At 37.6% G+C, this 27,751-nt stretch overlaps 1 protein-coding gene across 5 annotated transcripts; it reads right to left on the bottom strand.

Moving 5' to 3' along the window:
* Positions 1-245: 245 nt before the first annotated feature.
* Positions 246-27,751, bottom strand: tpm2 (tropomyosin 2 (beta)). Of its 5 annotated transcripts, none has more exons than XM_053339748.1 (9): positions 27,488-27,751; positions 23,606-23,731; positions 17,291-17,424; positions 14,695-14,812; positions 13,950-14,020; positions 12,191-12,266; positions 10,413-10,475; positions 10,225-10,294; positions 246-1,332 (listed from the first exon to the last, which is right to left on the bottom strand). In XM_053339748.1, exons 1-9 carry the CDS (start codon positions 27,599-27,601, stop codon positions 1,250-1,252), a joined length of 855 nt encoding a protein of 284 aa, XP_053195723.1. In that variant the 5' UTR covers positions 27,602-27,751; the 3' UTR covers positions 246-1,249. The 5 variants fall into 5 exon arrangements, with proteins under 5 accessions (XP_053195723.1, XP_053195724.1, XP_053195727.1 ...); XM_053339749.1 differs by lacking the exon at positions 12,191-12,266 and adding an exon at positions 11,082-11,157; XM_053339750.1 differs by lacking the exon at positions 246-1,332 and adding an exon at positions 6,421-6,537.

Here is a 27,751-nt window from a genome sequence, read left to right as displayed (position 1 = left end):
AACTGTATAGCTGTGGTTTCAGAGATAAAGACGGACAAATGCCTGTTTCAGATTCAGAGCAGTAACCTCACTTGAGAAAGACACATCATCAAAAACAAAAACATGGAATTATGATGATTTATTATTTGCGAAATGCACTTTGTTGGTAATATGTTTTTTAAACAATACATAAAGCAAAATTCAAAGTTAGATTAGTATAACAGCTCCCAGCACTTTATTAATTGTATATTTTAACATGGAAATCAGTCTCATTATTACATTTCTAGAAATGTGCTGTAGTGGTAATTTAATTCTATTAATAATCAAATGTTGCCTTTTTACTTCAGTCAAAATAATGTGGTGTCATACTATTTTAACATACAGGATCCCTGTTTTAACTAGGCTATATAAAATGATGTAGCCAATATAGAAGTAGTTCATTTTATTTGAAAATATCTGCCAACCCACACTGTGTGTTGCTTAAGGGAATACAAGTTGAATGTAACCTGTGTTCTGATTGGACATCATTTGACTGTAACAACTGACTATCACAAAAAATCATTCATATCATCATTTTGTGATCTGCCTCCACTATAGTTAAGGCTTGGTTAGGTGTAAAAACAAAAACCATGAGGACATGCTAAGACTTGTCATAGTCTTTCATATGCACAAACAACTAATGGGTCTTTTTTCAGAAGGACAGTCTTGGACATTCCTAAACCCCACTGTATTAACCGAGGTAAAAGAACTGGAAAACGTAAGGTTTTCTGGTTGCATAGTTGACATTACTGTATGTTGTGTAAGTGAGAAGGTTTCTTTTGTACATTAGCAACTTTCTCAACAGTTTCAATTTCTTCTTCTTATATCATATTCTTAAGGCAACAACAGTAGAAAGGTAGGTTCTGATGTGTTTATGAATATGACCTGTATGTTCAATGTTTGGTTACATAACAGATATGTTTCTGGCAGAAGATCTTTTCTAAACTGTCCTAGTGCATACAGCAGTTTCTAGTGCACACAAAATAACTTTTAGTTGCATAGACACTTCTATCGCATTACTTCAGGGGCTCCATGGATTTACGACTGAAACAGGAAATACAGTAAATCCTGAAAATACTCACATTCTCTTGTTTTTTACAATAACAAACTTGCTGTTACATGAAGATTCCATCTGTAAAGAGTGAATGCTGAGAGCTTTGGCTGGGAGATTAAACCTTTTTTGTCTTGCTTTGTCTTTCAGGCTGTCATTCATGTAGCTGTGTAGAGGTCTTTATAGATTGTTGAGCTCCAGAAGGGTTTGGTCCAACACCTGATGCATGTCCAGGTTCTCCTCTTTGGCTTGGGCCAGTTTCTCTGGAGGAGACAACATCACAGGGGAGCTTCTAAATACATGTTCTGTCAAAACAACTCATGGCATTATTTTTGAAGGCATCCTCACTTTACCTTTAGTTAGCATTTCATCATCAGGAATACATTATTGTTAATGTTTCTTGGAAGTGCAGTAACTGACTATATTTTGCAGATAGTGTAGATATACAATACATATATACAATTCTTTCCAGGAAGATAAAGTGTTATCTGTTTTTCTCGGTTGCTTAATTTGCTTATCTGAAAGGACTACAACAGTTGTCACAAGCACAGTGGTGTTCTGAGCAAAATGCTAACATCTACATGCTAACAATACCAAAATGCAGATGTTAAGAAGGAATAATCTTCATCATGTTCATCGTCTTAGTTTAGTGTTTTGGCATTCTAACATTTGCTAATTTAGCACTAACCACAGTACAGCTGAGGATGATGGGAATGTCATTAGTTTTGCTCATAAACCAAACCAAAGCAAACCAAACTAGATTTTGATGCTAGATGAAAAGTTAGGGGATCAATTCATCCTGAGAGGGACATGAATGTCTAAACCAAACAGAAAGGCAAACTATTCAATTGTTTTTGAGATTGTCCAAATAGACCATAGTGGTGGGCCAACAGTCCGCAATCACCATTCCTAAAGCAACAAACAAACAGAACATTTTCGGCAGTCTGTTTACTGCTCCTTATTTATTTTGTCATTTCCATCAGGCCACATCACAACTACTGTCATATTCTTCCTAGTCAGACCCCGTAGATAAAATAGTCTGTGATGTCTGAAAATGATTTGCAAATAACACCAAACTGAGTAAGAAAATGATATTGTTGAATGGGCTTAGAACCTTAAAGACCGTGTAAAGTGAATTCAGACTTTTTCTTCTAAACACATTAAAATAGGTCATAAATGTATTTCTAAAAAAGGTGTAAAAAGCATTTCAACCATTTAGATTTGAATTGTGGAGCTAGGCTTCACAAACTCTGTTTCAAGATTTCTGTGTTCAGGATTTAGTGGGCGGGTCTGAAAATCACTGCTGCGTTAGCATAAACCCGTCCCTGCTGCTGTAGAGGTATAAATACATTCAGCACACACTACTACTACTACAGTCTACCATGCAGTCTACAGTTAGCTGAGTTAACCGCCGTACTAGCAGCGTGTATCGCATCGCCCGGCGCGAAATTGCGTCGAGATTACATGTAAAGTCATTTACATGTAATCTCGACGCACGACATCGCGTCTGGTGTGAACACCCCTTTAGCAGCCGAAAGCAGAAAGCTCTGGTGTGAACACCCCTTCAGACGTAGCGTCCATGTTTCAGGTAGAAACTACGGGTAGAGGTGGTGACTTTGATTGACAGGTGACACTTGGTAGGGGGCGGGGTTTCAGCGAACTCGGCGGGCACTCCCACAGCGTTTGGGAGCAGAGAAAAAGAGTTTTATACAACTTAGAAGCCTAATTTCATATATTTGGTGATTTTTTTAATCATTCAAATTTGGCAGGGTGGTTAACAACACACTTTTCTGTGATATGTCAAACTGAGAACACATACTTTATTCTTACTTTACACAGACTTTAAACAATACACTGCAGTCAGATGCAAACTCAAAATCAGGGTTGGGAGGGTTCATTTAAACATTTGCAACAACAGAAAAAACATGCAAACAACAGCTGACCAACCTGGTGTGTCCTTAACAGGTGACAACATATTGATCATAGGGTCCTCTCACACAGTGAGTGAGCCCACATGAAGGAAACTGATTTAACTCATCAGATGCAGAATTGAGAATAACAGTGCGCCCAAATCTGTGTTTAAACCATGTGTACAAACGTCTTAAGCACAAATATGGGATTCAACAATATGTTACCTGAATTAGTTTTTACTCAACAAACACATTCACCATCACAGCTCTCTTTGCAATAACTGCTACACCACTAACATACGTACAGTGGTAAGCAAAAAATTGGCTGGGCCACATGCATCATGAATCCAATGTCAACTTTGTGTGTGTGCTTATTCTGTGTGTGTGTGTATGCAAAGTAAGAACATTTCTTTGCACAAATATATTAGTGAGTGAGGCCCAATGGGACACTACACTGTCTGACAGAAATACACATATTTTGTATCAGCCTGTTCAAGCTCTTTAATCTCTCTCTATAAAGCAAGTCATCTGTCTGTCTGTCTGTACGTTTGTCTGTATGTTTGTCTGTATGTCTGTCTGTATGTCTGTCTATCTGTCTGTATGTTTGTCTGTCTATCTCTCTGTCTATCTATCTGTCTGTCTGTATGTATCTTTGTCTGTATGTGTGTCTGTCTGTATGTCTGTATGTCTGTCTATCTGTTTGTCTATCTGTATGTTTGTCTGTCTGCCGGTCTGTAAGTATGTTTGTCTGTCTGTCTGTATGTCTGTCTGTCCGTCTGTATGTTTGTCTGTCTGTCTGTTTGTCTGTCAGTATGTTTGTCTGTCTGTATGTTTGTCTGTCTGTCTGTCTGTCTGTCTGCTGTCCTTTGCGCATCTCTTGAACTGTTCATTAGATTGACTCCACACTTGGAGTGTATGCATTGATGGGGAAAAAGGAGAGTGTTGTGTTGAATCCAGTGGAATTTGGACATGTTTGCTATAAATAAACTCTGACTACACCAGCGATCAATGATCTGCTAGGCTCTGTGCAGGAGCAGAGTGGAGATTCAATGGTCTGCTGACTGACTCCTGCATTTCAGGGAGAGAACAGAGATGAAGCGTGTCAAAAGTCAGAGAGAAGTGCTCTAAATAGAAGAATGAACACTTTGACCCTGTGTCAGAAAGTGTAGTATTAGCAGCACCTTTAGCAGACCAGCAGCGAGTGACTACACAAGAGGCATTCAGGTTCATGGTTGGGTGTAGGTCACCTATGTTTTGGAAGCGCTCTGACCCCAATACCCAATGACTGTAGTTAAACGTGTAAAACAGAGCAAATACTTTCACGGGCAGTTCAAAACTAGTTTGTCTCAGATGCTCCAATACCATGGTGATGGTGAAACGCTGCCGTCTTTAGAGCAAACATGCACACTCAAATCCAACCTGAAGGCACAGAATAGAGGAATGATCTAATAGCCCAATATGATTGATTGAGCAAGCCTTGTGTCCCACTCTCATCTACAGGCTGGCTCTTTCCTTCTCTATGACGATTTCTCCAGACTTAGCTGTTTCTGTCACAGAGGTCATGCTGTGTTACAGGCCAATAACTAGACGTTAAAGTTGAAGCTAGATGGCAGCTATTAGCTAGTGGCTGTATTTGCCAGATGTTTAAGCTAACTAAATGGACATGTCACCTTGCTCTCAATGTATACCCTCCACCCTACTGAAGTACCCAGCCATGCATTCCTTAAACGTCTGCTGTCATTTTCTCTTCTTTTTTTTCTCTCTCTTCTCAGTTTTGAAGACTTGCCATTCTGTTGAAGGTAGTACCATGTACAAAACTGAAAGCAATCTTATGTGGAATTATAATCACTGTTATACATGGTATCAGCCATTCATCAGCAGTTATAGATACTCCAAAGAAGTATAAATGTATATTAGAAATGCATGGGAAACACTGTTTACAACCATGATGGTGTGCTACAAAGCAGTTATGCATTACTCATACATAGGCTAGGTATCGGTACTCGCTACCTTTTTAAAGACTGTAAGTGAATTCAGACATTTTCTTCTAAACACATTGAATAGGTCATAAATGTATTTCTAAGGTGTAAAAAGCCTTTCAACCATTGATATTTGAATTGTGGAGCTAGGCTTCACAAACTGTGTTTCAAGATTTCTGTGTTCAGGATTTAGTGGGCGGGTCTGAATCACTGCAACATGAATGTCTAAACCAAACTGAAAGGCAAACTATTCAATTGTTTTTGAGATTGTCCAAATAGACCATAGTGGTGGGCCAACAGTCCGCCATCACCATTCCTAAAGCAACAAACAAACAGAACATTTTCGGCAGTCTGTTTACTGCTCCTTATTTATTTTGTCATTTCCATCAGGCCACATCACAACTACTGTCATATTCTTCCTAGTCAGACCCCGTAGATAAAATAGTCTGTGATGTCTGAAAATGATTTGCAAATAACACCAAACTGAGTAAGAAAATGATATTGTTGAATGGGCTTAGAACCTTAAAGACCGTGTAAAGTGAATTCAGACTTTTTCTTCTAAACACATTAAATAGGTCATAAATGTATTTCTAAAAAAGGTGTAAAAAGCATTTCAACCATTTAGATATGAATTGTGGAGCTAGGCTTCACAAACTCTGTTTCAAGATTTCTGTGTTCAGGATTTAGTGGGCGGGTCTGAAAATCACCGCTGCCTCAGCATAAACCCGCCCCTGCTGCTGTAGAGGTATAAATACATTCAGCACACACTACTACTACAGTTAGCCAGTTAGCTGAATTAGCCGCCGAGCTAGCAGCACAAACGTTCTTCAGTTTAATGCAACATGTGATTGGCCCACTGCCACAGCAGCTACAACCTGTCTGTTGTAGTGAAGTCACGGTTCAGCAGCCAAGATGCCACCTAAACACTCTAAAGTGTGTCTACACTACACACTGTTACACCAGATTAAAGACAGTGTACAAAATGTAGAATGGTTATTGAATGAAGTACTCAGTTGGTATCAGTATCATTTTAAGGGTACTTGAATTGGTACTGGTATCATATGCTTTTAAACGATACCCAGCTACTCATACACTGCCTATAAATGTTGAAAAGAGGAAGTCGATGAAAGGGAAAGAAGGCAAGACTGGAGGAAGGCAGAAAAGTCAAGAGAGCTTTAATACATTTATTACAGAGTGGGGGAGGAAACGTCTTTCACATGAATGTTTAAACAAAGAGAAGACATTAAAGAGGCTGGTGTGAGAGACACAGCAGTGATGGGGTGAGCAGTAACTAAACCTTATACAAAAAGACCAGCACTGTAAACCAGATACAGCCTTGCACAGCAGCTTACTGAAGGGTGGGTGGATTCAGCACATGACATGACATTTCTTGAATATTCCAGCTGATAGTACCACTGAGGAATGGTAGGAAACAACAGCAGACAGGCACAGAAGAGTTCAGACAGGAAGGAGGAGCAGAGAAAGTGAGAGAGCATCTACAGTGTAGTCATGTCGTTGAGGGCCAGATCCAGCTCCTCACTGAGAGCCTTGCCCTTCAGCTTCTGTGCATACACTTCATCTGTTGGAGGACATGAGTGCGTACACACACACACACACACACACACACACACATAAACACAAACACAGATAGAGAGACAATGTACAGAGAAGACAGACGTACCCAATGGAAACAAAATGGAAAGAGAGAAACAGGAAACAGAAATACAACATATTTAGAACAGGACTCAAACTGAAAACATTCACCGCAGTCATTGTTCACATCATCTGGTTACTTCAGCTCACCAAGCATAAGTAACAGCTACAGCACGTGTCAGCCTGAAATTGATTGAGCTTAAATGATATCATCCCTGACCTCTATAGACACAAACTGGACACTCCATGCAGTGTTATCCATGAATGCACCATTCAACACCTCTGTACTACACATGCCAGAGACAACAGGGTCAGTATCACTGACTTAACTTCCTGGAAACAATACATGTGAAGAGCTGATGTTTCTATAAGTCTCTTGACTTAAATGATCTGATAATTTCACCACTAAGAAAATCTTATTCTTATCTTCCTTTCAAACATAGAAACAAGCCTCATTACTTGCTACTCATTTACAGTGGTGGGAAGAGTACTCAGATTATACACTGTAGAAAGGATCAAAAGTACTCAATTACAAGTAAAAGTCAGTGGAAGTACAGACATATTGATAAAGTACAGAAGTATGACAAATGTGCTAAAAGCATAAAAAGTCAAAGTAGTCATTATGTAGAAGCTCACTTTTAGAGAGTTATTTTATTATGTATATGATACATTAACACGTAGATAGTATTTCATATTTAAGCTAATAGTAACTACTTTGCATGCTGTTAGTTTATTATATAAAAATGCATCAGGTTTAAAACATTGATTATATGTACGTTTGGTATATAAAATCAATCTGTAAAGTAAATAGTAATTGAAGCTTTTAAATAAATGTCGTGCAATTAAAATGTAGAGGACTACAAGCATAAAATAGAAAGAGGTATCCTTGAGACACATTTTTATTATAGTACTTGTACTTAGTCACTTCCCCCCACCGGAAAGAGACTAAGTTACTTTTGGTGGCACTCTCATGATATAAGTGATATGTCACCAACCACGAACCACAACATCCCCTGTTAGCGTCCAGCTGGTGAGCTTTGTTACATGTCACTTCCAAATGATCTCTGCTTCTTTCCTGTCAGCTCTCTACTGTCAAAATGCCCAAAACATTTCAACTTTAAGAAGTAAAATAGGTATCATATTTTCCACTAAAATAAGTGGAGTAAAAATACAAAGTAGCATACAACAGAAATTGTATTTGAGTAGACTACTTAGTTATACTCTGTCACTGCAGACTACTCTCAAGGTCCAACTCAGATGTTGTGAAGAGTAATTAGCTACAGACACAGCCGAGGCCTGTACTACAAAGCTGGATTTTCTCTTATCGAGGTAACTTCAGGGTTAACCCTGGGTTTTCCGTACTACGAAGCTGGTTCATTTCTTACCGGGGTAAATCACCATGGTAACTTATGCTGAACGGCTAACCTGCTCCGGAGCAGGTTATGTTCTGGATAAGAGATCAATGAGTACAAAAGCACCACCTCCTGACCAATCAGCTCTCTTAGAAAATGACCTGCCCATTCTTAAAAGATCCTGGCTGTCAATATTGGAGCGCGGATCGCGAGAGGAGCGCTTATAGAGAAAGAGTTTTTAGGGATAGATGCAATTTTTTAATTGGCCAAAATATATATTTAAAAAATAATCATTGAGGCACGTGGGGGATATTATTCTGTAGGTTTGACATCCTGAGATCAAAGGGTCAGGGAGCATAATAACTGTATTTATTTATTGTAATTGTAAAAAATTGACGAAAATATATATTTGTAAAATAATCATTGAGGCACATGAGGGATATTATTCTGTATGTTATACAGTTGGTTTGAAATCATTCACTCAAATGGTTGAAGCGCATAATAGGTTTGTATTTTGAATGTTGAATATTAAACTAACTTAATGTCTCTTATGAAAGGAAGGGCACTGAGGAAGCGATCTGCCTCAAACGTCTGTGCTGTAATAAAGTGACATTGAATGATCAGAGTGCTGTCCGTTTATATTGTCTGATAAATTAATATTGTATGATCTCGTGAATTTACACATTAACAGAGTCGGCAATTTTCTGCCAGCATTCTTTCCTGGCTTTTGCTGCTGCATCATCAGTGTTGCTTTTGGCCTGGATGATGTGATTGAATTCTTCATATTGTTGAAGAATAATTGTCTGCTCCTCCATGGTAAAGTAGTCTGCTCTGCAGGGTATCTCCATGTTTGTGATTGGTCAGACGCTGCAAACACCTCCCCTTTATGTGAACGCGCAGTGATCCAGATTGGAAAACCCTGGGTTGATTTACCGAGTTGATAACCAGCTTCGTAGTACCGCTTATCCTGGACTGCGAAGATCTGGTTAAGTCAACCCAGGTAACGGAGAGAGATCCTGGATAGGTTAATCCAGCTTCATAGTACAGGCCTCTGGTGCATGCAGTGTGTGCTTGACATCACTGTTTACAGGATGTTATCGTTCTCAGTGTGGACACTCACATCATTGTCGTTATAGTTATCGTTATCATTCTCAGTGTGGACACTCACATCATTGTCGTCATAGTTATAGTTATTGTTATTGTTGTCAGTGTGGACACTCACATCATTGTCGTCATAGTTATAGTTATTGTTATTGTTGTCAGTGTGGACACTCACATCATTGTCGTCATAGTTATAGTTATTGTTATTGTTGTCAGTGTGGACACTCACATCATTGTCGTCATAGTTATCGTTGTCAGTGTGGACACTCACATCATTGTTGTCATAGTTATAGTTATAGTCATCGTTATCGTTCTCAGTGTGGACACTCACATCAATTAGTTATAGTTACAGTTACTTCTCCCAAAAAGTAACTGAGTTAGTAACTGAATTACTCCATTATAAAAGTAACTAGTTACCAGGGAAAGTAACTATTGTGTTACTTAAAAAATAATATTTTTTTAAAAGTATAAATATGTCTCTGTTTTTGGCCACAAGTTTTGTAGTGGCGTGTGCCGTTGAGAGATGCTTCATTAGGTTAGAGTTGCTTGCAGTCTAAACACTGCTAAAACAATGTTAGTAAGAAAGTCAGTGGCTTGCAGAGAATGCTCACACATGCCTGGGTTGGATGATTACTGAGATGGTCGTTTCAGATGTTATCTGCTTTTAAATTTTATGTCTGCACTCTAAATATAATTTGTTCACCTCTATGTTTTTTTAAAACTATTAAATACAATAAATTTGTTTAACTTTATGTGTATCTGTCCAATTACTTTTAGACCCCTAAACTTTAAAAAGGTATATTTTAATGTAAACCTAGTCAAATGAAAGATGAGACACCCTAGGTCTTTACAGATCCTCACATAACTGCTCATAAAGGCCACCAGACAGCAAAGTAATGTTGTGTCTGTCATAACTGCTGTTTATGTATGCACCAAGTGTGAGTCAAGTCTCAGGTTGCATAATTAGGAAAGTGAAAATAACCAAATAACAAGTGATTGAGTTCAAAAGTGATTCGATACTAGTTATCATCATTGTCAGTTCACTTCCAACAGTAGAACTGGGGTCAGTGAAGTTGTTACTGTAAGATTATTCACAGCAGGACAGCAAGCAGCCATACTGGTGTGAGTGGAAGTACTAGCAACAGGTAAGAGTTGAATACCTTCCAAATCATCAATGGTCTTCTCCAGCTTGGCCACAGACCTCTCTGCAAACTCTGCACGGGTCTCAGCCTGGAACACACATCACACAGCATTTACAAGTTCTCTGTTCACTAGTTCATAAGAAAGAGTAAGCCACAGTAAAAAAAACAATAACTATGTAACAGAAATGTGAATGAAGAAACTTCACCTCTTTAAGTTTGTCGGTAAGAACTTTAATTTCCTCTTCGTATTTGTCCTCCTTTTGTGAGTACTGAAACCCAGAAATAAAAGGTATTAACAAAGTGCACATTAAAATGATTAAATACTAAAAGGAGACAGACATAAATGGATTTCAAATACATTTATTGACTATATTACTTTATGAGATTATTAAGCCTTTTTTAAAGGACAAGTAGAAACAATGTGTGCAAAATCCTCAAAATAATAATAATCATGAAGACAAAAAAATGTACAGTCTGCTAATAAAACTCTAAATGTTACTTCACATTGTACAAATCAATGTGAGTCCAAGTTGAAATGTTTTATTGTCCAGCACAGACCAGGATGTATAATAATAATAAGACTACTGTATGAGAAGCACTAAGTTGGGCTACTTGTCATCATAATTATTAACATGATGTAAGATCATTTCAATTCCTGTCAAATGAAGGAAAAACATTGACCTTCCTCCTTCTGAACTCTTAGTTCATGTGCAGTTTGACATGTCTCTACAGTACTGTTTAATGCATGTCATCATAAGTTTATTGTACCATGCACTCCAGATGTTTTCTAATAGTATAAACATCAGTATGGACAGCATATACACAGTCTGACAGGCCACTTGTGAGGGTGATTGCCCCTCTAGCTCCTCCTGTACCTTCTCAGCCTGGGCCTCCAGTGACTTCAAGTTGTTGGTGACATTTTTCAATTCTTCCTCAAGGTCACCTGATTTACTGAGCAATGTAAGAAAGAGGAAAAGCAAGAGAAGAAAAAAGGATTGATTTGAAAGGTAGGATAGCAGAATAGTTCACACCCTGACACTGTTTAAAGAACCACTCCAACATGTTTGAGTCTGTGTTACTCAGAAGCAGAAGATGGATCTCTACCAGTAGACTGATCAATTACATCTGACTCTGAGTAAAACAGCCATCAAGGGTTTTGAGGGTGTCATTCTATATTGTTCTTATTGTCATCAAATCCAATGTAAAGACTAAAACCAACAATGTGTTAATCTGTCACTCAATACTTTCACTGATTCCTACTGAAAACATGACCTGTGTTGTAGCAGCGTGCAGTTGCTTTCTGCATTTTTAGCTCTGTTTTTCACCTCACCAGCTACTTACAGGCTGTCACACATTGAGAATGATGAAGATAGTTTGGCTTAAATACAGTCAGTCTTCATATATATATGAGAGCTCTGCAGACAGACTCGGGGCTTTGAGTCTAGTTTTAAAAAATCATTAAATCTACATTATGATTTACAGTTAAAGAAAAGATGAAAAGATGGTAAAACTGGACATCAATCAAAGATGTGATCATGTGACCACATTGCCCTTGGTTTGTTGCAACAAAAATGCAACAAAGCACAGTACTAAAATAAAGAAACATGAGATAAAGGCAACAGTAGGCTACTATCTTTAGTAAAGATGCAAATACAATATTATCTGAGGATCAAACACAGTGGTTTAGGTACTGATAGTATGTTGAATTATAATCATCATCATCTGCTAATATAAATGAATAACAATGGACTGCATTGCATTGCAGTTGTTCTCTTTTGTCAAATTTAAGACCCATGAACACTTTGATGTGATTTGTTGACAAGAAGAATAACATAGAATATAACCAGTTATCCTTTAAGTACTGCTTGGAGGACATGCATTATGTCACAGAGTGTGAGTGCAGGTTAGACAGAACAGAGAGAGGGGTGAAGAGGCTGCAGGTTGGAGGAGCACAAGGCAGCAGGTCAGTTTGTACAGTAAGTACCTCTTCCTCTCCGCACATCATGGACTTCATATTTTGGTCCATTAGTCTGAGCTCCTCCTCCAGCTCCCTCACTCGCCTGCAGGGGTTAGTCCACGTCGGGGGGGAGGACAGTGGGCAACCATAACACAATACAAGTCCCATACAGGCGGTGGTGATGTGTTGAGGCATGCATTACATGAAAACGCACAAGAAGAGAACACAAAACACTCATCCAGGGGCCTGTACCACAAAGCTTTGGATTTAACTTAGGTTTTCTGGTATCATGAAGGTGGTGTACTTTTTAACCCTGGTAATCACCATGGTTACTTGCTCAGAGGATCAGATGAAAACCTGCCATCAGCCTGACACCTGAGCAATAAGATCACTGGAAGCATTGAATTATCATTCCTACAGGATGTACAAAAAATACATATTTGTATAGGTCAGTAAAATCATTTTTATTATTATTCCATTACTATGCTTATTTAAAAAAGAGCTTCGAACAAACTAAGAGACAGTTTACACTAAACACATACTTGTGACTTTGGCTGCATTTCATTGTTGCTTTATTCCAGAAGTGATGGTTGACAGTGTTGATTTTACAATCTGATTCCATCACTGCATCTCAGAATAACGAGACACTTTGTTAAAATAATTTAAAGATAGCTATAAATAAAAACTAAACTTTTAACTTTCACAATAAATCTGCATCTCAGGCAGATACATCTCATCAGGCATTAACTACTTTTATAGCTACTCTTTTTCTTCCATGTGCATCATATATATATATATATATATATATATTAGTAATAATAGTTTTAGTTCATCATCTGAATAAAAAGCAAAAAATATTGACTCTACTAAAGAAATATATAATAATTCACACACTTTTAATATTTGTAAATGATTTCTATTGTGGTCATGTGATTATATTGTTTACATTTCACTTTGTTGAATATGACTTATAAGCTGTCACTATAAGCACATTTTCCTGAAGGTATCAGGTATTACTTCATGGTTGTGAAGATGTAGCTCCTAATGAACACTCCTGTCTCTTTCATATGAATGCACTGGTAGCTGGATGGCTGACAGCCAGCTTCATGATACCATCAAGGACAGACAACGTTAGACTCCTTGAAGGCAGATAATCTAAAAACAGCCAGACTATGTAAGTAAGTTGAATGTGATTGGTTGTACAGGCCTCTGGTCTCTATGGGATTAATGCATTTGTTATGTCTTATTCTTACAGCTTGTAATTCACACATGCCTACATGAGGTTATAAGACAATCTTACACTTACACACCTGATTAGGTGAGTAATCAATTATTCAATCAGAAACACAAACTGACAAACATTTGTAACAAGTGATTAATCGTCTATGTTTATATTTATAAAACAAAGTGCAACATGTAGGTTAGCTTCTCTAAAATGAGAATTTGCTGCTTTTCTCTGTTTAATAACGTGGTCAACTGATTTCTTTGGGTTTTGGACTGTTTGTTGGATAAAATAAGCAATTAAATAGTATAGCAAAAACAATTAATCAACACATTAACAACAATCGTTAGTTGCAGTTGTTAAGAGAATACTTGTCCATGATACACTTACAATTCACACCACTATCAATGTTATTGTAAAGTAAGAAATGAATCAATAACAAGTGAATATATGAGATGGCATGCTGTCATAGTAGTGATCACATGATCTGTTCTCTGACAACATAAATAATGTAGAGTGGCTGGTATGTTGGTTTAAGTTTACATGGTGCAGGTGTTGACTTACGCCTCAGCCACCTCAGCACGCTCCTCTGAACGCTCCAGATCCCCCTCCAGGATCACCAGTTTACGTGCAACCTGCAGACAGAACAACTCTTATTTTTCCCTCTGTTTACAAAGAGGATCTGCCATTACATTATCTTTAGCATTTAGCTCACACACTAAGTAAAAGTACAGATTGCCATTTCAGTTACAATACATACTGTACTAGTTGTGTATAGTATGTACTTGTCCCATCTTATTTCCAAATCATAAACTCTTGGAACTCTTGGAGAGCTCTGGTGGTTGGGTGGTTAGAGTGCATGCCTCATATAATCACAGCGTCCCTGCTCCAGGTCATTCCCCTCTCTCTCTCCCTGATTCCTGTCGGCCTCTCTGCCAGTTACTGACTAAATAAAGGCCAAAAAATAAGATCAAATAAACTCATTACATGCCTTTAACCAAATTTAACAGCAGTATTAATGGGTGATTTTTACAACTTACTTTTGTTACTTCCAAATAAACTTCAGAACATTTGGTGGGTTATTATTCTGATCAATCTAATGTGAGGTATCATCTGGTCTTCAACAATAAACATATCTTTACCTCCTTCTTTAGTAAAACTAATCTTATTTATTCATTTATTTTTTCTGTTCTTAGAATAGGAGGCAGATAGAATACTAGATAATAACATAAGTCAGTCACTTTCCAGCATGAGCTCACTGGTCTTGTGGAACTAGGATACAGTTTCTGCAAACATCGTGAAAACTCACCTCTTCATATTTGCGGTCAGCCTCCTCAGCAATGTGTTTAGCCTCCTTCAGCTGCATCTCCTGGATCTCCATTTTCTCCTCATCCTTTGTTGCTCTGTTCTCAATAACCTTCATTCCTCTGTATGACAAGAAGAACAAGAAGCAGCCCATCAGAAACTACTGAATGAAGTAACATCTACCTTCATTAAAGTCATGATTCAACTAAGTTTAAGTGCTAGATATGAATACCACTGTAATTGTTTAGAGTGCTACTCAGTCTGTAAAATATATTGTATCATTTCTTCTTTGGCTCAGGAGGAGTCTCTTATTTATTTAAATCCTCACATACAACATGTGACATAAAGACAAACAGAAAAACATTGAATCACAATGAAAATCACAGTGAAATAAGAATAACAGACATAATTCCACCCTTAATAAAAGAATACATTCAGCATGAAAATACATTTATAGTAAAAGTAAATACATATTAAAATAAGATGAATAAAAAGGACAATAATATAAAATAATACATCTAATTTCTTTAAAGATTTCTTGTATCAAGATTTCTTTCAGCACATTTCTCATTGTATATCATTTGGATAGACACAAAATACTTCCCAAATGTTATCCTGAAAGACTGAAATAATGGGTGAGACCTCAAGTTGGCTTTATCGATGTGACATTTTCCAAGTAGATTGAATAAATTCACTTCAGAGTCCATCAACTCTGTTTGTTTTCATAGCATACAGTAGTTTATTACAACCACGTCTGCCATCTTCCAGGAGTGTCAAAATAGTCCTGATGTGTTCTGACATTCATTAAATAGATGTTTTGGTGTTTCTTCTTCATTGTAATAAAATTCAAATGTTCAAATCTTGAGACAAATTAGTTGATGGGATAAATATTATGTACATGTCTTTCAGTGTGATTTATGTGGGAGAAGCCATTTGTTTCCCACTAAATGTTAGTGATTGTTTGAGAGCTGGTCTAAGCTCTCACACTCTTCTTATCTTCATTATTTATTTATTCGTTATTATTCTATACATTTTTCAGTCATTTACTTCTGAATACTTTCAGCTACTAAACGCATATATAGATTATTGTTTTACTGTTATCTATCTAAATGTGTAACTGGTATATCACACGTTAAACTTTCTTTAGTGAAATACAGACTTTACATTTCCATACAATGACAATTAAGTTTGATCCCAGTGACTTTCTCAATTTTATGTTTTTTTAAAGGACTGTATCATCAGTTAATTGAGTTATTCTGATCTCTTCCCAAATATCCTTAGGCCTTGAAAATGACGGCTGTGTAAAATATGTATTGAAAGCAACAACTACAAAAATGAGAAACAGAGAAGTGATCTGTGAACTGAATCTCTAATCTCTTAATAATATTTGGAAATAGCATGACACAGCCACTTATGTCTTTCATAACATTGGAGATTAATGTTTTACCAAAGTCGAAAGTCTGAATTGACCAAAATAGGAAGTGATATGCCATTGTGCCGAATGCATTGTAGAAATTCAGAAATAAAATTCAAGTGTAATTCTACATAGTCAGCATTATCTAACAGAGAATGAGCCTAGTGTCAAAACGTGTATGTTGATTAGTCATGAAGCCGGTTTGAGCTTCATATATGATTTCACTTCAGCCTTTTCTTAAGCATCTGGTAAATATTAAGGATGTGGGTAAGGGGTCTCCATCATCTACCTCTGGAAGATTTCCTGGATGCATGTTATGCCAAATAGTAGCCAGTGAAACAGCATAATGAAGGTAGTGAGCTTCCATCTGTCTGGCTGTGACAGTGCTGTGTTGTAGAGGGACTCTGTGTCAAAACTGTTTTAATCCCTTAAAATTTCTGCTGAAATGATAATGACATGGTGTCAGAATCAGACTAGCTATCAGGAGAAATCAAGGTGGGCCAGTCGCTGTGTGGACCGTTTGAGCAGCCCATTTTACGAAAAGAAGAGTGTGTGTGCTGATTGATACAAAAACAAAAATGAATTCTTATTCCTACTTATTTGATTTGATTTTTATTTGATTTATTTATTTTTTATTTATTAATTATTATTGTCGTTATCATTAGTATTATTTATTTTAAATTTTTTATTTTTTTTAATTTTCTTTCTTTGTATTTTGCATTTCACATTTTATATCAGTTGTTTTCATCTATTATGTTATAAGAAAAAAAAACCCAAGTGCACTATGACCTGTACTCTATGCGCACAGATGTGTGTATACTGTAAATTCAACGTGCTCTAATAAAAAAACCCTTAAAAAACACTTGAAACAAAAACAAAAATGAGAAAGATGCGTTGGCAGAACAGTCAGCACCTGGTAGCATGGTCCATAGTCTGTTTTACTCAGACAAAAGACTAATATAGGCTACAGCAAACTATGGGGCAGTATTTCATTAGTATTTCAATTTCATAAAACTATCAACAGTCGCCAAGCTGATTAAGTGGAAGCAAGAATTTGGAGACTGCACTCTAACTAACAAAATTATAGAGATATAGTAATGATTAGAGAACAGGACTTTTTAGTTTCTTTGGAAAACCCAAGACAGTTTTGTTCAGACTTTAGGTGGATGGACTTGAAGCTCTTCACCTCTCACTCTCATCTGCAGCTTTTTCAGCCTCCTCCAGCTTCTGCAGGGCAGTAGCCAATCTCTCCTGAGCTCTGTCCAACTCCTCTTCCACCAGCTGGATACGCCTGTTAAGAGACGCCACCTCTGCCTCAGCCTGTAGGAACACACACACACACACACAAACACACACACACACACACACACACACACACACACACACACACACACACACACACACACACACACACAATATGCTGTGAAAGAGCTTAAAATCCCATTATATTTATAATGCAATGATATCTGCCGATTTGCCAGAGGCCTAAAGAACAGTAGACAGAAAATAATAAACAATAAACAACAACAACAATAATAATAATAATGATAAAAATAAAAAAGACTCAATACAACAATGTTGGTGTTATTTGCTATTGTTCATTGACAAGCCTTGATGCTCAATTCAGATATATTACTCACATTGTTTTTTTTATGTGCGTAATAAGTGATAGCAGTTTAACATGTACAGATAACATCAGTCATCATGAGGGTCTCCTGGCCCACTCACACTTATTCCAAGGAAACTGAGACGCTGTGTTCATCACACAGCTACTGACATGTGTTTAGTTTATCATGTAAAATAAAGGTCAGGATCTTTGAATAATATAAGAAGACACAAGAAGAGTTGCTCCAATAGCACAAAAGACATGATGATGTCATTGTTGCACAAAAAGTATTTAACACTTTCCTGCCCTGTTCGAGATCTAGCACTCATAGTGTAAAATGATGCACATTTGTCTGATTACAAAAGCAAAATCCTCCCTCACATTTGGATCATACTGTTTTTGTCTTTGCTGTGTACTGATTATTCAGGTTTTTGGGAATGTTTTGTTCATCATTGAGTCAGACTCACAATGAAAGTCAAGAATGAACACTTGAAAATTACATTTTTAAACATTGGTATTTAGGCTCTTCAAGTGAACCTAAATTAGGATACACATCATCATTTAAAGAATAATTTACTATTATGTTACCATACCAAATTATGACTATACCTTCTTCACCCTCCTGTTGTCCTCGAGTCAAGGAAGGAAGGGAGGAAGAAGGAAGGAAAGGAAGGAAGGAAATGGGGAAGAAAGAAAGAGACAAGGAGGGAGGGAGGAAATAAGGAAGGGAGTAACGAAGGAAGGAAGGAGGGAAGGAAAGAAGGAGGGAGGGAGAAAGGAAGGACAGAATGAAGGAAGAAAGAAAGGGGGATGCAGGAAGGAAAGAAGGAAGGAAGGACAGAAGTAACAGTCAAAACAGACGGGGTCAATTTGACCCGGGAGGACGACATGAAGGTTAAAAATGTTGAATAGATTTTTCTTCCTTCTCTGCTCGACTACTGAATGTAATCTGTGGTAAAGACGACGGGTCATTTCATTCTTAACAAGATAACATTAGTTTCGGCCAGAGTTGTATTGCATATTTATTATTTTATCGCTGTTCTACATGTAGCCTAATATTTGATATTTTTTTCTTTTTTAAAAGAATTCTCTGCGCTGATTTTAAACATGAATTCCTACCAAAAGTAGGAGTGTGTTGGTGATAGATTGGACAGGATTGATCGGACAGGTGCTGACCGGTAGTTACCCTCTCTCTAGCCTGCCTCTCCATGTCCGCCTCAGCCTGTAGTAGCTCGGCTCGGTCCTCCGCATCGTACGCTACTTGCTGCAGCGTTTGGATTTTCCTTCTCACCGAGTCTATGGATGTTAGAGCAGCCATACTGGAAGAGTGAACTAGTGTTGTCACACTGTTACTTTGGCAACGGTGTAGGAAGTCGGAATCAACATGGTCTTCCTGTTACAATTTCAAAACAAGGCAATTCTCGATAAGCCTTATGTTATTTTGAAAGATGAGGATATTATACCTCCTTACAAGAGAGCTGCTGGCAGAAAGGATTTCAGCATGCTTTGAAAAGGGTCTTGAAGTGGAAACAGATGCCTTTGAATGCGTACTGCCACACTAATAGGGTCAACTATGTTCCTTGTGGATTTTTAATGGACCCTGATGCTCCATGGTGTGGCTCATCTCCAGATGGATTTGTCTTTATTAAAGAATGTGAGGAGCTATGTTGACTACCAACACATTAAAATGCAAATTCGTAAGGAAAACAGAACCATGTCAATGGGCAGGTGCTTGGACAGCTTATAGGGACACAGTACAGTTTTATTGAAATTGCTTTATTTTACTAATAAAAAGTCAGTCAGTTTGTCAGTCTTCCAAAAAATGTTGTTATAATGTCCATTGTCAGTGGGACCACAGTAGTCTACTATGACAGACCCCCTACTTCAGAGCTTTGAGACCACAGTAGTCTACTGTGACAGACCCCCTACTTCAGAGCAGGTCCCTTCCCAGCAGAAGAAGGAAGCTTGAGTGACATAAGTGTATGGTGATTGGTCCAGACCTAAGTTTAATTTGATCAGTGGAATACATGAGCCAATGCAGTATCCATACAACTATAGCAGCATATGCTATCTTTAAAACTCTGTGCCATGTACAGGTCTTTATATACATAAACAACTGCACGCAATGTAATAAATTATAAAGTGGATACGTTGTAAACTTGGCATGTTGCGACACTGCTAAAATTATCTAGTCCACTAGGGGTCAGTAGTAGACAGCTAATGACTATGAGCTATAGCAGTAAACCAAGAAGGGCCCTGATTCATCAGGAAGGGACTGTCTACTACTGCCACCTACTGGACTACCATTTTATCAGTGTAGCAGGAGACAGTGAGTGTCCCTCCATCCATTCATTTTACAGCTCTTATCCAGGACCAGGTCACAGTACCATTACGCTGAGTAAGGAAACTCAGACATGCTTCTCTCCGAGGTATTGCTAGGTCAGAAGAGATATATAATCCCTCCAGTGTGTTCTGGGTCTGTCATGGGGTATCCTACCTCTAGAGGAAGCCACTCCTAACTCTATCTTTAAGGCTGAGCCCAGGAACTCATTTTGGCTGCTTTTATCCGCAATCTCATTCTTTCACTCACTACCCAAAGGTAAACTGAGAGCTTTAGATTTATGAGAATAACTGGACTAATTACAAAACTATAACAGATTTGGACAACAGCAGATGATTCACATTGAGTTTCCACCATATTAAGTGCCATCCCAAACCAATTAGCAAGGAGTGTAAGTGGGTTAAGAAATGCTCCAACAGTGAGCCTGCATCACTTACTTACTGAGCAAATTGTGCATTGTGTACTGTATTCACCATGGAAGACGCTCTACGTTTCGGGCAACTACCCGTACAAACACTAACATTGATATTTAATATTGCCATGCAGATGTTCAAACTTAAGGTTACATTGTATTTAGTATGAAATATACCATTCTCTACTCTAGAAAAGACATATTCATTGATTGTGAGGCGTTGTATGTTTACAAGGACTAAAACCAAGGAGTTAATAAACATAAGAATGCAAAATGAGACAAATGTTATTTGGTTATAGTTATTAAGTGAATTAATAATCAGTGATCCAACTTGATAGCTTAGTATATTTAATGAGACTGAATCAATACATTGGCTATCTTTCTTCCTCACCCCAGGGTGCTTCCTCATTATTATTGATACTTATTCATATTTTCTATTGTTTTAAATACCTAATAATTGTCTTTGATAATAATTAATTATTAATGATAGCCTCACCAAAGGCCAAACTCTAAACAGACAGTATAACCAAATTCTTCTATATAATTGTGTAATGTCTTGTAAACGTTTCCTGCGTGATATATTCTACTCTCCAAGGTTGTAGCATCCAGTTCTCAGTCTCCTTATTGTTACCTTCTCTTTCTGTTTTTCTTTGCTTCTGACCATTCCTACTCTACTTTGAACAGATGGTAGATGTTGTATTATCCTAATACTGTTGTGATTTATATTCCTCACTCTATGCTTTTCCTCTTAATAAGCCTATTGATTTCAACAATTCCGTTTCTGGCTGCTTCTTTTGCCACTTCTGCTATTTTGTGTTATTTTAGGAAACCTGAATGTGGTGGAACACACATGAATGTGACATTAGTATTTTGCTGGAGGTCAGTCCACTCTAATGCCATCAACATGGCAAACAATTCTAGAGATCATATAGTACATTTGATGAGCAACAACTATAGACCCTGTTGCATCCCTTCCTGGATCAATTTGTAAAAATCTCTACAAAAGTTTTATATTAAGTCAGAAACAAATGGGGTTAGTCATGCACAGTCAGCCAATTTTTATGATTATTCATTTTTATTTCTTTGTATTAATACTCCATATTATATATTATGCCTGTCATTTGTCTCACAGTAACACTGATGCACTTGTCAGCACTGTAATTTATAACACAGTAGTTGGAATGCATTCCAATTTGCACCTGCCTCTGTTATACAGGTATGAAGTTCTATCTATTCTTAGCTTATCTTCGTTGGGTATGGTAAATCATTGTGAAGAAAGCCTCACTTGACAGTTAAAAGCCAGTTTGGTCCATGAACTCTGTGTGAAAGGCCTCATGGCTTTAGAGGATTCAAAGCTTTTCAGGCTTCAGAATGTTTGTTCACAAATATAAATTACTGAAAATCTCAGTTACATTTGTGGACTGACTGTAAAAATTCAGAAAATGAATTGAAATATTGCAGGTATTTGCTCAGACACTGCAGACTGTAAAAGGTATCTGATGCCACTAAAAACTTCTCCATCATATCTTCTGCTGCATTTACAGTATAAATGTGTTTGTGAACAGATGTTCATCAACTAACAGACTCCTGCAAGCAGTGGAACTATTTACAAATCCATGCATTGGTCCAATTCTTTTCCATGTTTGGTAACATCACAGTAACACTTCATACAAGAAGTACAAATAAAATTATTCTTCCATGTGTCACTCTAAGATTCAGCACTTAAAATGGTCAGTAATGCTATGACTCCTAACTCATACAATATAATACCATGGAAGAGCTTTTTTAACCAAAAGTTGATAGTGATTGCTACGTCCCTGGTTTGATTCAAGCCGCAGATCTTTGTTGCGTGTCATTCACTCATAATTACCTAACTTACTTTCCTATCACCTCTCAAATGTCTACTATCAAATTAAGGTAGAAATTACAAACAAATATTCATAGAATGTTAAAGTCAGGCCTTTCAGCCTTCCATGTTTAAATGTTGTAAATGTTGTGACTAGACTTACTAGAAAAACAATGTCATTGGTCATTTGTTCAGTCACTTTCTGACCTCTGAGATGTGAAAGTAGGTGTGAAGTGACATTATGACAGTATTAAACATCTGTTAGGGAGGAGTTTGGAGTGGCTGGTTTGGAATACAGATTGCAGTTCATATCTCTACTACAGTCAGTGTTGGTTTCTTTTAACCACGACCATCATCTTTGTCAAACCTACATTTACAAAGGATTGGCAGTTAGGTTCATTGTGCTGCTCTGACCAGTTACTAAAAGCAAAAACAAGAAAAAAACCTAGTCTCTGGAAAATCCTCATAGCAGCAGTAAGATTCTCCTTTATCTCAGTGTTTGGGAAGTAGACAGCAAATGAGCTCAACTTAACCTACCTGTTATGTGTGGTTTTAACAAGTTTGATTGGCCAACACCACATTTTACTTGATGAATTGTGCTTTAGAAAAACTTGAGATGTGTTTTTAATCTGTAGGAACAGCACCATCCATACAGACTGGTTCCAAGCAGGGACTCAAGAAAGTAAATCCTATAAAGGTATGTCAGGCTCTCCAGATTGGTTTAGAGTAGATGGCGTTTACCTCAGGGTGCTGACAAGCTTTATGATATGTTAGTAGAATCTGATACTGTACATGACAGATTTAATAGTGTCTCTGCTGCAGCTGTCAGCAGTGGCACAACTTAGCAGCAGTTTTCTTCTGGAACTGACAAATATGCTTTGGAGATCTGGCACAGCCAGCTTTAAATGGTACTGCTGAAAATCAACTTTAAATGGTTATGATTATTGGAAATATATGAGATGTGGGAGTCTCAAGTTGGACTGACAGTAACAAACTGGCCTGTGCTATCTTAAAACATGGGAGTTGGGGCAACAGTGTAGTTGGGGGTCTGAATTTAAGCATGTTGTAATTATAGTTTAACAGTCTTGTATTAGTTTTTCTGAAACACCTCAAACAGTTTGAATCGTGATATGTTAAACGCTTCAGAGCGACAGTTCATGTAGTCAACATCATGACACCTGTGTTGCTGTGTGAGGGATCAGATGTGACTGGATTGAGGACAATAGGTTAATGTAATCTTAATATAGTTGCCTCTCTCCAGTGAAGTGACCACTGGCATCAGCTCTATTCACTCACATCTGTTGCCTTTTTCTCTGCCTGCTCCAGCTTCTCCTGGGCATCCTTCAGTGACTCAGAGTATTTGTCCAGCTCATCCTCCACTCCTTTCAGCTTCTTCTGCAGACCGAGCAGCTCTTCCTCCAGCTACAGGCCAAATACACCAATACAAAGTACACACACACAGACAAAGAACATGTCAGATAGTCAGAAAGCTTGTTTTTGGCATGCACAATTATAAATGATATTGAAATGTTATACCACTAGCAGCATGGGCTATGGTTCCCAAATAACTACAAAATGCATTTATATAGCACTGCTTACCATCACTTACCACCATCTTTGCTCCAGACAAGAACACATCAAATTAAGGGGGCTGCATAGTCTGATCATTTTTGTGGTATTTCAAAAAAGAGTCTGAATATTATGCCCACTTTATGCAGTGAATGGCTGGGTGTGTGGAATTGTGAAAGAAGGTTAACACAGCTAGTTCTATCATTTTTCTTGTGAGCGGTGGAGTGCAACATCAGGAACACATTGATGACAGGCTGAAAGTGTTTGTGTCCCATCCTCCCTTTTACTGAGGCTGAAGGTAGAACCTTTGCCTTTAGCAATGAGAAAATTAAATACACTGACAGTAATGTTTGCAGGTCTGAACATTTTGCTTTGACACTGAACACTTTGCAGATATATTGAATATAAATGTTTGGCCATTAAGCTGATAAAAACGGAATCAATGCAGAACTATGTATCCTACAAAATGTATTTACTATTTCAAATTACTTGTGTAAGAAGACTATTTTTCAGAGAGTGTTGTTCAACTGCAGCCAGATTCCTAATATTTCTGGTGACTTCCTGAACTTTCCTCTAGCACCAACACCATATCAGTGAGGTTTGAAGGCCTGTCTCAAAGCACACCTGATCCCTTCCTGGCCTCGTGCCCTTGCAGACTTGACACACTGACAGTGATTATGTCACAAAGGTATGGTCAAAAATCATCCCTTCAATTTCCAGTTTTCTGTTTCAATTATACATCATATACAGAAAACCAATGTTTGTTACACAACAAAACTCAAACAGGTATATCACTATGAAACTTACACGTTTTATTTTAATGACCCCATAACAGAACATCTGAATCTAATAAGCAGATTGCTTTCTTGCTCAGCAGGAGATGAGTCCTCTCCATTTTAAACTTAAGGCTATTGTTATCCAATGATTCATTTCTAAAGATTGGTTTAGAAGGTTGCCATTTTCAACAACAGCTTCGAGGACTATAAAAAGCCAATTGCAAATGAGAGTGATGTGGCCTGACCACAATGTCCCCAGGACAAATGTCCTTTCTATATCACTTCTGTCTCTCCCAGCCTGTAGCCATGTAAGGCCCGTCAGTCACAAATAGCCTGGGACAGTCCTGATCCTACTGTCGGCATTGTGGCAACTCCCAAACCAACAGCCTTGACTGTCTTTCTGTGTGGAGCAACAATTCAAAGAAGGTGGGGGTCTTCAGAGGGAACACAGAAATAGACATGCCAGTATTAAATGCTCCCACGGAAGTGATTGTACAGGCATTGTGATAGCTATGAGCTAGGATCCTCTTCGAACAAATGCTATGTGAACAGTTGCATAGTTAAATAGTTGTTATCTATTTATAGATTGCTACCTGATCTTGACTATTACACTGTGGAGCTACACAGAGAGACAGCAGGTCTCCATAAAGGAATATCACTGTGCTTGCTTCAGGCCTCATTTCTCAGTTCAAAGCTTGAAAGTGAAGCTGCATTAGCAGGAGGGGGGGGGGGGCAAAGTAGTTGGCTGTATATAATATATGAATGAGACAGCAAATTTTGAATGTATTGAATGGTAATGTTTATTGGCCCTAAGGAGATAAATCACATTCTGAATGGTTCTTCACAGTATTGACATTGGTCAAATTTGACATTGTGATATATGTGCAGATATGCCTGCTCATTTATGTAACAGCTTTACATGAGCACTAACATCATTATATTCACATCAAATCCTCATCTGAGTATCCTCACATCTGAGGTGGTCTCGTTCTTTTCTTTACTGGTTTACTGCTTTATCAAACCTCACTATCAATTGATGTATGCAGGACATCAAATATGCCTTTAAAATAAATATAGTGCATTTGGACTACTGACTGGTTGGTCTGCTGTTATTTTTATTACTATTATTATCTGTTATATTCATTTTGGGTCTTCATTCAAGCTAAGTGTGCTGTCTCTGCCTCATGCAGACTGTGTGGAAGTGTGCAAAAAGTGCATCTGAGGCCACTTGTGGGTTTGATAAGTTCTGGATTTGGACAGTGTTCAGCACTCAGACTTACAATACCAAGAACACACCTATTTAAACCTGCAAAATGGGTGTCTTAACACTTTGGTGTAATTATTTGGGGCCACTTCAACAATTCATTAGTCTCAAATTGAGACTAATGAATGATGTGTTAAATAATTGAGAATTGAGAGTCTCAATTCTCAATTATTTAACACAATTGAAGGTGTATTTTTTCTAAAAATCCTGGTTACAGCACTTTGCAATCTGTACAAACTTGATATAACAGAATTGCATATTTAAATAAGTTCAGTCTAACACTTTTGTGGAATATTTATTCATCCATATTAATTAATTGAGAAGGTTTTAAGCATTAAAATGACAACACCTAACGAGTTGTAACTAGTTTAAAAGGTTTTGTCTGAAAGTAACTGATGATCTTATTAAATATCTGACTGTGGAACTTAATCAGACATAATAGACCATAACATTGTAATTCATCTTAGGATTCATGAATACAGAAACATTAATTCTCCCTTATCTAAAAGACAGGTGAACTGCAAGGTTCCATATTAGGCCTTATTTTATTTTCAGTTTGCCCAATGCGTTGACAGTCACTTCTGTTGTCTGTAGTCATGTCAACATACCAACATTTATAGATTCATTACTTACAACTAATGTTTAGATTTCTGTATGTCAGTTTATTCTGTTACCAGCCTCCAGTTAGTTCATCATTTGACTGATACCGCTACATCAAGATTTGAAATTGAATTAAAATCTGATTATGATATATTGGCCAGTATTAATATATTTTAGATTTTACATGACAAAGAACATTTTTTGAAATGATCCCCTCAGATTTAGCTCCTGGGGTACTCTTTCCATCTTCATCTGTCTTTGTAACTGAATGGCACATTTTTTAGTTCAAGTGTAGTGTAACAGTCAGTAAACTGATGCCAGTGATGTCAGCACACAACATCATCATCACTTAAGTTTGTTAATATTGGCTAACTTTAGCCACTATAAGCCAGTGGTCATATGAGACCAAGTAAGGCAGAAGAGCAGCTACGCTCCTGATTGAGAAAGACTGTGTTTTATTGGCTCTGAATTGAATATTTCATTTGTAAGAAGAGGAAGCTGGTCTCTCTTTTTTCAAAATCCTGCTTTATGGCTCCTACTGATTTTTTCTCAGATATTAACCCCATTTGAGCCTCGGCTCATGGGGCCTAATGGTGCTAAGGTCCAGACTGATTAAATTGAGAATTGAAACACATTGCCTGAGAAAAGTAAACTGTTCTCTTTTTTTTCACTCTTTGTCTGACAAATGTGATACTGGCTCAAGATTGTTTGTTTGACTTCACTTAAATTATTTATGTGCATAATTTACATTACTATGAAACACTGGTTTGAATTGTGCTCCATGAACATGTTGAACAGTGTATTTGACCAGATTTATAACCAAAAGAAATTCCCAAGTAACTAAAAATCAGGATTTTTTTCATTTCAGGTGAGAAGTGACTAAACTGCTTTAGTTTGGCTCTACAGTAGATTAGAGTAGTATAGAGTAGTATAGAGTAGTACAGACTAGAGTAACTCCATCTCTCCCACCTGTTTGCATTTGTCCTCTGCTCCTTTCTTGTCCCCCTCAGCCTGCTCTGCCCGGTCTATCGCATTCTCCTTATCCAGCTTCAGCATCTGCATTTTCTTCTTGATGGCCTCCATGTTTAATCAGGTTGTGGGTTCTCAGTAGAAGGAGAAGTGTGCTCGGTTATCCGGACAGAGACAGAGACACGAGTCTGAGACAGGAGCGCTAGTGCAGCTTGTCTGAGCGGCTCGGGCAGAGTTCGAGGATGGAACACCAGCTGCACGAGC

The sequence above is a fragment of the Scomber japonicus genome, chromosome 19 (genome assembly GCF_027409825.1).
Source record: "Scomber japonicus isolate fScoJap1 chromosome 19, fScoJap1.pri, whole genome shotgun sequence".
Classification (NCBI taxonomy): domain Eukaryota; kingdom Metazoa; phylum Chordata; class Actinopteri; order Scombriformes; family Scombridae; genus Scomber; species Scomber japonicus.
Note: the sequence above shows the minus strand (reverse complement) of the source record. Positions and strands in the feature narration are given on the sequence as shown.